General features: G+C 38.9%; 1 protein-coding gene across 1 annotated transcript; it reads left to right on the top strand.

Moving 5' to 3' along the window:
• The first annotated feature begins 743 nt into the window (after nt 1-743).
• Nucleotides 744-9,493, top strand: LOC105933791 (LIM and senescent cell antigen-like-containing domain protein 1). The gene is made up of 7 exons (XM_036135706.1): nt 744-864; nt 3,325-3,445; nt 3,742-3,883; nt 8,125-8,295; nt 8,400-8,448; nt 8,580-8,655; nt 9,356-9,493. The coding sequence occupies exons 1-7, from the start codon at nt 744-746 to the stop codon at nt 9,468-9,470; spliced, it is 795 nt and encodes a 264-aa protein (XP_035991599.1). The 3' UTR covers nt 9,471-9,493.
• The last annotated feature ends 3,343 nt before the right edge of the window (nt 9,494-12,836 follow it).

The following is a 12,836-nucleotide window of genomic DNA, read 5'->3' on the forward strand; positions in this document are numbered from 1 at the left end:
GAACATACAGTGGTGTGAAAGAGTTTGCCTCCTGCCTGATTTCATGTGTTTTTGCATGTTTGGCGCACATGTTTCACAACATCAAACAAATTAAAATATTAGTCATAGACAACACAAGTAAACACAAAATGCAGTTTTTAAATAAATATTTTTATCATTAAGGCAGAAAAAAAAAAATCAAAACCTACACTGCAAAAAAGGAACTAAAAGGTAGTAAAATTTTCTTGAAATGAATGTATTTTTCCTTGATTTGGGCAGGTAAATAAGATTATTTGGCGATGGAATGAGGATTTTGATGCCTGAAATAAGATAATTAGATATCCTGCACTTGAAATAAGATGGTGGAGATCAATTGTTCCTATTTTAAGTGCAACAATCTTATTCCATTGGCAAATAGTCTTATTTACCTGCTCAAATCAAGGAAAAAAACATTAATTTCAGGAAAATTGTACTTACTTTTAGTTCCCTTTTTGCAGTGTACACGGCTCTATGTGACAAAGTAATTGCCCTACCTAATAACGGGTTGGGCCGGCTGTAGCAGCAACAGCATCTCAATAGGATTCAGGGCAGACCTTTGACTAGGCCGTTCCAAAGTCTTCATTTTGTTTTTCTTCAGCATCCAGAGGTGGACTTGCTGCTGTGTTTTGGATCATTGTTCTGCTGCAGAACCCAAGTTGGTTTCAGCTTGAGGTTACGATAGCCGCACATTTTCCTTCAGGATTTTTTGGTAGACAGCAGAATTCATGGGTCCATTTATCACGCGGCGGGAGAGCATTTGCTGCCAGGAGATCCGTGGATTCTCCTTCAGGCTGCAGGAAGCAGACGTGAGCTGCATCACCCTGCATGACCGATTCGAGCCCAACAGCCTGGATAGATGGGTGTTAGAAACAACCTCTCATGAATATCTTCAGGAATTAGGGATAACAAAGCATGTCATCAGTATATGTCCTTACGAAACAAATATTGTCTATTATAATCTAACATAAAAACATATCCATAATCCAAGAAAAAGAAGCATAATCTAACAGATTTTCAGCAAATGCTTTTTATTTTTTATATGCTGTAATATATGCCTGAACCATGTAGCTAAAATATGTATTGCAATGGAAATAATTTGTTATATTTATATGCAATATTTTTTCATAATGGCTTGCATAGATTGCGTAAAGTTGACTTATTCCTAACTACAGATTACCCATTAAATAAAGATTTTGATAAGTGCATTACTTTGCATCTTTAGCTGGTTGTCTGGTGTGCAAATCCAAAACTTATTCATTTTATCAACAACTCTTTTTTTTTGCAGTGTCTACATTTATTTTGAAAATGGAATGTCTTCATTGGTGAGGAACTCCAGCCTCATCTTCCACAAAAGCCCCATCAGTTCTCCGGCATAGTCGGGAATGACAGGACAATAAAAAAAATCAGATATGTCACAATGGAAAGAAATCAAAATCCTAAGACACAAAACAAAAACGAATGATAGAAGTGACAATTGTGGAAGCAAGCTTTGACCAATGATGCATGCAAACCTTTTTTTTAAATCTGGTTCCAAACAACATAACTGTAGTAACCCAATGTCATGAACTAAGTTTTTATTTGCTTTGTTCTGGACTAATTAGTTTCCACTCTTCTCAGTAAACATTTACAATAACCTCCTTTTTGAATGTAACGCTGTGTTCGGCTGAATTTTGGGTTCACACCTACAATCGTTACACCCTGTGTGACTGTCTCCTTCACTGGCTTCACCACCGTGCTGCAGATACGAGACCATCTAGTGCAGGTCACCATCCTGTTCTCTGGGCCGGCTTCTTCCCCACGTTTTCATGGGTATGGTGGACTGCCAAAGTCGCTCCAAGCAAAACGTGCATTTAAAGGACTTAGAATATTCTATCAGACAATACATTTTTGCTTTTCATTATTTGTAAGAGATATTCATCAAAATTGCAAGACAAAGGCTAAATATCTCGCTCTATGTGTAAATAATTAATTTAACACGAGTTACAGATTCAGAGATGATTGACAAAAGATATACGCTTTTTTCATGATATTTCAATTTGGAGATAACCCTGTAAATCTGGGGTCTTAAACTGCAGGTCTGGAGGTTCGGTGTCCTCAAACTTTTATATAAGTCTCTGATTCAACACACATGAGTCATATAATCAGGTGTTTAGAAGAACTCTGGAGAACTTGACTGCATACAGAGGAGGTAATTCAACCATTTGATTCAGTTGTGGTGGACCTGGGACACATCTACTGGAAACGATCACAGAGCTGTTTACTTGTTGAGAAGGCATTATGTTGAGTGTTAATGTTTATATGAATTGAGTTTACACAGACGTGATTATCCTGGTTTTTGTATAAAGCAAACATTCTTGGCATGTTCAAATAATCGTGCGGTACCAAATAAAAAATATACATGTGTCCTTTTCTGTTTTAACACACTATCTGAACGACGATGTAATGATCATCTTAAACTTTGTCCTAAACATCACTACTTCCAACTCTAGATGGTTAAAGGTGTGGCACAGTCAACTGGACCCGCTCTTGAATGTGGGCAGGCTCTGCTGCTGTCCACATCCCACCTTCAGGGCTTACAAACAGAAATACTATATACCATTGTGTAAAAAGATAAGTCAGAATCTTTGCTCGGGGCTCCAGCTGTTGGTGGAAGGGAGAAAGGTCCTTGTATCAATACAGGCTTTGTACTATACCACTCTTATATCATTTATAAAATACAATTTGATCAACTTTGAATTCTGTCTCTGTGATTTATTAACGTTAACATGTGTCCTTAATTTCCAGAAGAAACGGACACGCAGTTAGGAGGAAAAGAGCAGCAAGGAAGTAGAGGCTGCGGGTGGATAAAAAAAACCTCAGGTCCATAGAGCAGCTTGGGAAGATCAAGCTTGTTAAAAAGCTGCATTTCCACAGCAATACAATCTCCACTTGTGTCAAAGGCTACAGTTCAGGGAATTCAGGCACACACAATTTTAACTTCTCCTTCATTTCCCTTCTGGTCTTTTACGGCTGATGGCCGAATAGCCCGGTTTCTATTGGCCACACGCGTATCCACCAACATACCTGCTGGCAATCTAATGGCTGGAACTGTTTCTTCACCACATTTTAATGATGTTTTTTCAACTTTGGTCTTCAGTCTAGTGTCACAGGAAGAACCCGGTGAAACTGTATCGCAGGGCATTTATTGCAACATGTTGTAGTGCGGCTAAAATAAATAAATAAACGCAATATAAAAGAGCCTTTAGACGTTTTTCATTTTCATCTTAAACTGGAGCTGATTTCTCTCTTATGGTCGGTTTCTTCCAGGGGAGTTCATCATTGGTCGCGTCATTAAGGCCATGAACAATAGTTGGCACCCTGATTGCTTCTGCTGCGACATTTGTCAGGCAGTGCTCGCAGATGTGGGATTTGTCAAAAACGCTGGCAGGTTGGTAATCTCTTCTTATTACAGTGGAGAAAATAACCACATGGCAGCGTGTTGAACAGGTGGCTTTACTCGCCCAGCTTGTGACTCACTTTGTATTTTAGCAAATAATGGAGCTTTAAGCAGCTGTGATGGAGTGTGTCAAAAAAAATCTGTAGAGATGTTTTTTTTGGCAGCCCTGATATAATTTATTTATTTTTTGTTTCCCCTCAGGCACTTGTGTCGCCCGTGCCACAATCGAGAGAAGGCCCGGGGCCTAGGCAAGTATAGTTTATAAGATTGTCAAATTTTTTTCTCAGAAAAGAGTTGACTGCTGATGCAAGAGAGCTGAAAGAGGAGCTCTTCTGTTTGCCCTGCCATGATAAAATGGGTGTGCCGATCTGTGGCGCCTGCAGGAGACCCATTGTGGTCAATGCCATGGGCAAGCAGTGGCACGTGGAGGTCTGTGACCGCTGCTGTCCTGGATAATTCTTCAAGCTAGCTACCAACACGGTTCACTGCCTTCATTACCTAAGGAGGACACAGTCTAAGACTATGAATTGTGTTTTCTGATTCAATACAAACACAGTCTGATCATATATTTTGGCCAGCATAAAATGGGGTATAAAGGTAATAGCAAAACAAAAATTAATGGTGAAAAAAATGGTGCTTTAAATAAATTGGTAGATTTGATTCTGTCTCTGAACCTTCAAGTACAAAAATAAATTCTTTTCATATCTTTAAAGATAAACATTATTTTTTATTACCATTTAATCCAGATTGTGAAGATGTATTTGTTCTTATTCAGGCCTGTCTCTAGTGTAGTCAGACTCAGAATATAAAAAGGTTCAATAAATTATCCATGTTGTTGTCAGTATGTTTAAACTTTAAAATGAAGGAAACAGTATTTGGACCAGAAATGCTGGAAGCTAGTTGGTTTGTTTGTGATTGACTTGAGATGTTTGTGAAGAGATGAAGTCTCCCGAGGCCAAGCAAGATAGATCAAATGATGGGTTCATCTGACTGAAGGCTGATGTGTTTCAGACTTTCAAAAAGTTTCCTACTGCTCCGGCTACCAGTGGATAGCAGGCAGTTTAATGCTAAAGGTAGTAATAGGGAGAAAGTATTTTTGCATCAAACCACGTCAGGAGCGAATCTTACTGACGAGATAATTTTTGTTTATCAGTGGCACCAAGAACGCTCGGTATTATTCTATGTATAGGTACACGTAGTGTTGTGCACAGACATGTTGGTGGGCAGGTGCTAAAGTGAACAAAGGGCCCGTTGTGTAGCACATGGAGCCGCCGACTGCCTTAGTGTGAGATTGATTTCAGGCAAAGCTTGAAAATTATGTATATATATATATATATCTATCTATTTTAAAGCACAAGACAATTTGGTGCCGCTGGCAAGCTTCTCCGTTGCACCTCCTGCACAGTTTTGTAAATCTCATTGCAAATTTACAAACACACACAAGAAAATAAATACCTTTGCCTTTGATGTTATCTTTTATTAAAAAAACGATTTATGAAATTCTTAGCATTAATAAAGCAATAAAATTAATATAGATTGATTAAAAGTTAGAACACTGACTCACAACAAGCCTTTAAGCTAAATTAGAGTCCAATTTGAAATTGACGTTAACTTTAATCTATTTTTCCTTTTTCCACACTGAACACAATGTGTTTGTCTTGACTAACTCATTCTGTACTTTTATCACGAAATACCCTCTGCCCCATATAACTGTTGTACCAACACAGGTAATCTATCTATCTATCTATCTATCTATCTATCTATCTATCTATCTATCTATCTATCTATCTATCTATCTATCTATCTATCTATCTATCTATCTATCTATCTATCTATCTATCTATCTATCTATCTATCTATCTATCTATCTATCTATCTATCTATCTATCTATCTATCTATCTATCTATATACAGAAATTATTCTTAGAGAATTAAGATTCATGTGATTAACTACAAGCCCTGAGACCAGATAACAAGATGTCTGCTGATTTTATTTATACTTTTGTTATGGAAGTTCTGAACAGAAAACTGACCTCCCCGAGTTACTGAAGAAGGAGACAGTCGAGTGGATATAGTTCCAGCACTTTTATTGAGAAACAGAGCAGAGAACACATAGATGGAAAGTAATCGCACCCACGGTTCTGCTGCGGTCTGCGTCTGCCCTGTCTCTGCCTGCCTCGCTTTTCGGGCTTCCCCTAATACTGCACCATGGCCTTGGTTTGAGACATAACAAAGACAGTCTATCATAGACAATAATCATTCTACGCAGCATTCAGCCTTGCACTTGGCAAACAGTGGAACTTATACACAGACATCAGGTCTCCAGGCCTCCTCTGTCCGAGTGGTGTGAGGCCATAGTGACTTCAGAATAATAATTCTTATAACATTCCTCTTTTTTTTTGATGATGGCGTCGTCAGCATCAAGACAAAACAAGATGACCCATCATATGAAAATGTGAACAAAACACAGAGGAACCATTTCTGTAAACTCGTAAAGTGGGACCCAATGGGTTCCCGTGTTGGAACCGGGCAGTGCTGGAACTTTTAGTACAGATCAACATGAATGCTTCATAGAGCTTTAACACACAAGATCAAAGGTTTAGCTTTTATCTACAATTCAGGGTTCATCTAAATAAGTATGGCCTGTTTTAGGTACCTATGTGCACATTATTTTAAAATTACATTAGACTAGGTAAGCTAAAACCTGTTCAGTAACCAAGGTCGATTCCGTCTACTCTTCCCCACCCTGACTACCCTCCTACTCCTTTCTCCACTCACCCCTCCGATGGACAATAATCCACCACTCCAAACTTACAACACCAGGAGCAAAGGCAGGAGAGGTTCAGTGCGGGCAGGGGAAAACCAGAAAACGCTACCCCACGGGTAATAAAAACTGGCAAGGCCCCCCTCCCAGGGAGATCTGCTCTCGGCCAATCTGGGCCTGAAAACCCTGTATTGAATCTAAGTGTTAACATTACCAGCTAATATTAAAGGATCTTTAGAGCCAATCCGATCCTGGTTCTTCCTATATCAAATCAAAATGTGCATCAACCATAGATCTTTGTGTGTCTGAAGCAAACAGTTTCCATTTCTTCCATAAAACCCATATTGATCAACATGATGTAACATTAAAGTGTAGATCTCATAACACAAAAAATCAAACATGTGAGTCAATGGAACAGAGCAGTTAAACAAACAGCAACACAATATGAGAAGAGTCCTTAACGTCAAGAACGCAAAGTTAAGGAAGCCTTCAGGCCTTTCATGCCACAAGGCAGAAAATAATCTAATCGCGCTTAGGGTCTCTTCAGGCAACTCCTCCCGTTGAAGAATAAGGAATAAGAGTTCTCTGGCTTCTTCATCCCCAGTCCTCTTCTGGTTCCCCCTCGCAGGCTGGACGATTGGGCTGGATGGTAATAAGCGTTCAGTTCTGGATGGGGCACTGAGCATTTTATTTTGCATTTCTCTCTAATAAAACACTTTGTGAAGATGGTCTGCAGACACGAGTACTTGTTTCACTGGGGAACGGAAACAAGGTGTAATTAGTGCTCTTATCAAAATCCCCATTCATAACAACTTTCAAATACTCTGACCATCACATCATATTTTACACCCGCAGAAAAAAATACAACTTAATCTACATGCTTTACATTTACTGAACAGAACTTTGAAGCCATTTTTAGAAGTGTATGAATTTTGATGTTATCCAGCTCATTTGGCCTTATGTACGTCATTAAATTAAATGTTTAACAGACAAGTAACTTGTCAACTATTTACAACACAAGAAGACATGAGTCAAATAAAAATCATCAGGGACTATAATAGCAAATGTTATCTTAATAACTCCAACCATGAGATATATTTGAATTAATTTATTTTTAAATTGAATCTAAGATACATTTGAAACATTCTCCTGGTGCCTGGTGGCGGCCATAGAAGACGTAGGCATTGATTGACCTGCTCTGTTTAGACAGAAATGAAGCAAGTGAAGGTTTACCTTTTTCATTTAAGGTTTAAATACACTCGTTCTGTTTGTTACCTGGATAGTAAGCCGGCCCGTTACCAGGGCATGGCTCTGTCGGACAGTGGGGAAGAAGAGAGAAGAGGCATTAAGGCTGGTTTATGCTTGACGCACGTACATTCCATGCGGAAATGAGACACGCGGACACAACGTCTGCAGTATTTATGTTCCGTGTCGCTTTTCCTCCGAAGAAACACTACACTCCTAGACTCTAGAGGGCAGCGTTGTGCTAAGCGTACTACACCCCACTACACGTAAACAAATGTTGTTGGGGCACTGGTAATATTGGCTTGTACATCCACACAATACACACCCTATAATAGAAAAAAAAAAGATTTCACGAGGGCACTATTTTGCCCAGAGGAAAAAGGACAGGACCACACCATGTCTATCTGTGCACGTCCCCGGGTACAAGCAGGAAGATCGTGTGGAAAAAAATCAGCTCGACTGGCAGGTTCCCTTTGATACTAAAATCCCTGACTTGGCTATGTTTTCTGTCTGACTGCATTAGAGGCTAAGTGTGATTTTTAAATTCGAAATACAAACTGCACTAAAGCTTCAGTGTACCTTTAAGTTTCAAATTTAATTAGTGGTAAATGTTCCTGACTAATTAACAGCAAAATTTACACCATGTTCGGATTGCAGCCAGCATCTCATCATTGTTACAGTTCGCTGGCCTCCAATAAAGGTGCCTCTTCCCCTTTGTAAGATTATTGTTTCTTTGCAGCATTTTGTGTGCGCCAAGTGTGAGAAACCATTCCTCGCTCACCGCCACTATGAGAGAAAAGGTTTGGCGTACTGTGAGACTCATTACAACCAGGTAGGAAGTCAAAATTTGGCTTTTAATGACACGACTAACATTACAATACTGGTAAAGAATGAAATAATTTCTGTGCCTCGCCTCCTTGTTTCTCCTCCACCAAGCTCTTTGGGGACGTGTGCTATCACTGCAACCGTGTGATTGAAGGCGATGGTGAGCGGCGGTGTGATGAAGCACATAATTAGGATCTTACGTGGTTCAGTAATTTACCAAGTGTTGCTTTAAGTTACAGCAGCTGAATCTTCTGTTTTTAATTTGACTTTCCTTTCTGTGACCCTCCTCAGTTGTGTCTGCTCTCAACAAAGCCTGGTGTGTGAGTTGTTTCTCCTGCTCCACCTACAACACCAAACTCACTCTCAAGTAAGTGTTGATGTGTGCTCATTGCTTCAAATGTTGATCTCTAGTCACACACAAAGCCTCCACTGTATTCTCTTACTTTTCTCTAAAACTTACTATTAATACTTGTGTTTGTTTGTGATTCTCCCGCGCTACTTCTTACGTATTCTCTGTTTTCCTCCTGTCTTCTTTTACATGCTTCAAATGGTGCGTTTATGTCAATTTAGAGATAAGTTTGTTGAAATTGACCTGCGACCAGTTTGTAAGCTTTGCTATGAGCATTTGCCTGAAGAGCTAAAACGCAGACTGGCCCAACATGAACGAGACGCTAAAGACCACAAGAAAAAGTCGGCTACCTGCCAGTAGCTTCTAGTCTCTGCAATTCACCACTCCATCCATTGGGTGGTGCTAGCACCACCTTCTTATTCCTCTCCATTTTTACTTCTTTGTCTCTGTAGTGTGTCATTATTTCTTATTTATTTTCTGGTGTTGGTGGCATGAAACTAAATGATGTGAACATGCATGTTAAATGCATGTTAAACAGAATTGGATTTGTTTTTAGATTTAGATGCCTATTAATCATTTTACTGTTAGCAGGTCGCACACACACACACACAAAAAAGCTTGATACAAAGTGTTATGTTCAGATGTTTGGTTATCCAATCAACAGTCTAACACCCAAAATACTCCAGTGGTTTTTCATATTTTTTTTCCTCCTTTGCAGGAACAAGTTTGTAGAGTTTGACATGAAGCCTGTTTGTAAAAAGTGTTATGAGAAGTTTCCGCTTGAGCTGAAGAAAAGGCTCAAGAAGCTGGCGGAGTCGTTGGGACGGAAGTGAGGCGCTGCCTGATAATCACCTGGAAAGGCTGAATTCTCCGAAGAACCTGTTGTAATGAAATTTAAAGGTAGTTTTAAAAAAATGGAATGAAGCAAATCTCTGGATGCCGGTTGTGCAATCACATGCTCATAGGTTATTTAATGTTTAATCAAACAACCCTCGGTCTGTGAAGTATTGTCCTGTGAATATCAGTCCAAATCAGCTTTGATAGAAAGACAACAGGAGGGAGAAGATTCAAGCACTAGCATTCTCTAACAACAAACTCTGCACACAACAAATAATGATAATATGGAATGACAACTTATTTTCAAGTATAAGACTTTAATAACAGAAATAAATGTCCATCCATTGAACACTTAATAAGGTTATTTACCTGAATTAACAATATGTCTCTTGTTTACTAGGCTGGTGAAACTTAACTAAAACTACCAGGCCAAATTAAGATCAAAGAAACGAAGGAACTATAGTATGTACACACAAAAGAACTATAGTATGTACACACAAAAGAAATAATAATAAAAAAAATGGTTGAAAACCATTTTCATAAAACATGATTAGATGATTTTAGGGTTCAGTGAGGACCTGTAAGTTACAGAACCAAAGTTCATCTTAAGGAATTTGGAATGAGGTCAAATTAGCTAAACTAATTTAGCATGTGAGAAGTAAACAAGCTCCAATTGCTGTATCACAAACTGACCTTCCCTGTTTTCTACGCAAAACCTCATCCTTTGTGCCCTATTCTGGTGACTGGGGAACAATGGTGATGAGTGGTTACAGGGGCTGTAGCAAGCAGATTGGGCCAGTGGCTCTCCTTTGTGCCTGCTGCAGGGGCTTCTCTGTTGTGGCTGCACTCGGTGCCGTCCTCGTATCAAGCTTATGAAGACTGTAACATGCAAGATCAGCAATGCTTGTGTGGGATGTTGGCATGACATACAGAGGTCCAGTTCACACCTCCCTCCAGCTGCAGGAACTACTTCACTCAGACCTGAGCCAGCTGTCCTGCAAAATCTGAGAAAAATCAAAAGTACCTAGTTTCTGTGGAGGCTGGTTGCCTTCATGTCTGATTTCGCAGAAAGCAGATTGTTGTTGGCTTTAGTTCCATTCGGAGGAAATCATTGATCCATTTCGGCCAGTAAACAGACAGTGCAACTCCCCAGTATGAACCCTTCTGGCAGGATCCACGGAAAAAGACGGCGATTTAAATCAAGAGGAAATGGGATCGTTTTTGTGGAAGCCAGGAGACGTCCTGCTGTGAGGGCAGTCCTCGACAGCTCCTGCAGTCTCATATTTCTCATGGCTCTCAGATTACAGTCTGATAGTTGTATTCCTCCTGGCTGAGGTGCAACATCCTGATCAATAGCAATATGTTTGCAGAGGTTTCCCTTATGTTTGGTTTAAAAAAAGTGTAAATCTATTTATCTGTTTACAAACAAATCCAACCTGCTGGCCAAATAAGATTAGATTTATTGAAAAAAATATACATTAATACAAATTGATGTAATTATTTTACCCCATACCCATCTTTTATAAATACAGTTATATTTATTTTTTGATTGTTCATTCCTAAATTGTTATGCGTCTCTGTGTGTTTCACAATGTATAACTGTATTCTTTCTCTACTATCATAGTATTTGATAACTATTATATGTGCCTGTCAAGAAATGTAGTTTAACCTAATTCCTAATTGCACCTGGTCCTTGAAAAACAACAATTATATAAATGGGAGTAGCTACTATACCTCAGTGATTCTCTGCTAAATACAGACTTATTTAACCTTTAATGCCTCTGGATTATTAAGTCAAACAATTGCATTGTCAAGAAAAGTTGGCTTTTGAGCTAAAACTCAAAATATAATATATGAATGTATAGTATGTCTCAGATTGTGAAATGAATGGTCGCTTATAGGTTATGCGCCTGTTATGGGAGAGGATATGAAAAAAGGTCCTATGTTCATATATCCACATGGGTTTTGCCTTATATCTCAAACTCTGTCAATGTATGCTTTCAGAGTCTATGAATATGTTATAACTAAATGCCTGTGGTTGTTAGATCCCTTTGGTTTGATTAACATTTGAAACCTTCAGAAGAAAATAGTCTTCTGAAAAAAAGGGGGAAAAAAAGAAGAAAATAGTCCAAGGGAAACAACTATTTTCTACCTGGTAATTACACAGCTTTTGTAATGCACCAACAGAATCTTGAGACCCGATAATTCAGCTGACAGAGAATGAACGTTTTAAAAGGTTTGTTGCAAATAAAGTGGTGCTGTTGGAACTGTAACTGACTGGAGCACACACTTGAACCACTGTGGGAGGAAGAGCACGGTTAGTGGCCGAGAACAACTCAGTGGGAATGATAGTGCATTGTATAAAAGCCACTAACCTGCTCAGATGTCGGAAGGATGCGCTGGCTCTGATGACTGATCCCAACGTCTCTGTCTGGGTGAGTCGGATAACTGACTGACTGATCCAAATCACAACGTTAGTTTGCAGGACAGAGACTAAAGGGGAAAACTTAGTCAGTTCTTGGGTCATACACAATAAGACAGTCCAAGGGCAGAAGTTTCCAGAGGGGCTAGGCCAGGGGTGTCAAACATACGGCCCACGGGCCGGATCCGGCCAGTGTCCAGTGTCCTGTCTGGCAATGTGGCAATAAGAATTGTTGTCTTAATGCCAAAAAGAGCTCATCAGATTTGACTTTCACAAGTGGAGCAGTACTGCTTTTGCCATAGTGCTCCACTTGATTTATGAATGTGAATAGTTTTATTATGATTCATGCGGGCAATATCTCAAATGATATGGACACTACAATGGGAAAGTAGGAGAGGAAAGGAAGAACAAGAAGAAAAAAAAACAAAAGGTGAAAGAAAGAGGAGATAAAAGGAAGAGAATGATAAAACAATTATTGAAAAAAACATGTACTTCGTTTAATTGAAAATATGCAGTTCCTGTATGGTCCACGAGGGGCGCTGTCTTTTAATTAGCAGATTAAGCTTCAGGTGTGGAAAAACTTAAATAATTTCTTAATTTTTATCAGTTTGATGTATTTTGTCATGTAGGACAGTGTTTTTAAGTTCCAAAAAATGTAGATAAATGTTTTTCAACATTGTATAATCACTGTGATCAGTTCTTATACATAATGCACAAGTAAATGTTTAACTGAGTAAATGTATTGTTGAAATTGCACATACTTTTCTTAAAAACGCTGAGGTTATTCATAATATATTGTGTAAAAGTGAAATTAATTTAATATAAAAATCAACAACAAGTCCACATTTATTAGTTCTATTTAATCTTGCAATGAGTTAACTCGTGTGGCCTTCTTGAGATCAGATTAAGCTGTATGCGGCCCCTAAACCAAAATGAGTTT

Source organism: Fundulus heteroclitus, chromosome 4 (assembly GCF_011125445.2).
Source record: "Fundulus heteroclitus isolate FHET01 chromosome 4, MU-UCD_Fhet_4.1, whole genome shotgun sequence".
Taxonomy (NCBI): Eukaryota; Metazoa; Chordata; class Actinopteri; order Cyprinodontiformes; family Fundulidae; genus Fundulus; species Fundulus heteroclitus.

Bases quoted from the DNA above. Each gene is read 5' to 3' on its own strand.
- LOC105933791 (XM_036135706.1), top strand. From the start codon at position 744: ATGGGTCCATTTATCACGCGGCGGGAGAGCATTTGCTGCCAGGAGATC. The intron at 3,884-8,124 runs GTCTGTGACCGC...GATTGCAGCCAG, and splicing joins GCAAGCAGTGGCACGTGGAG to CATCTCATCATTGTTACAGT. The intron at 8,449-8,579 runs GTGAGCGGCGGT...GACCCTCCTCAG, and splicing joins CCGTGTGATTGAAGGCGATG to TTGTGTCTGCTCTCAACAAA.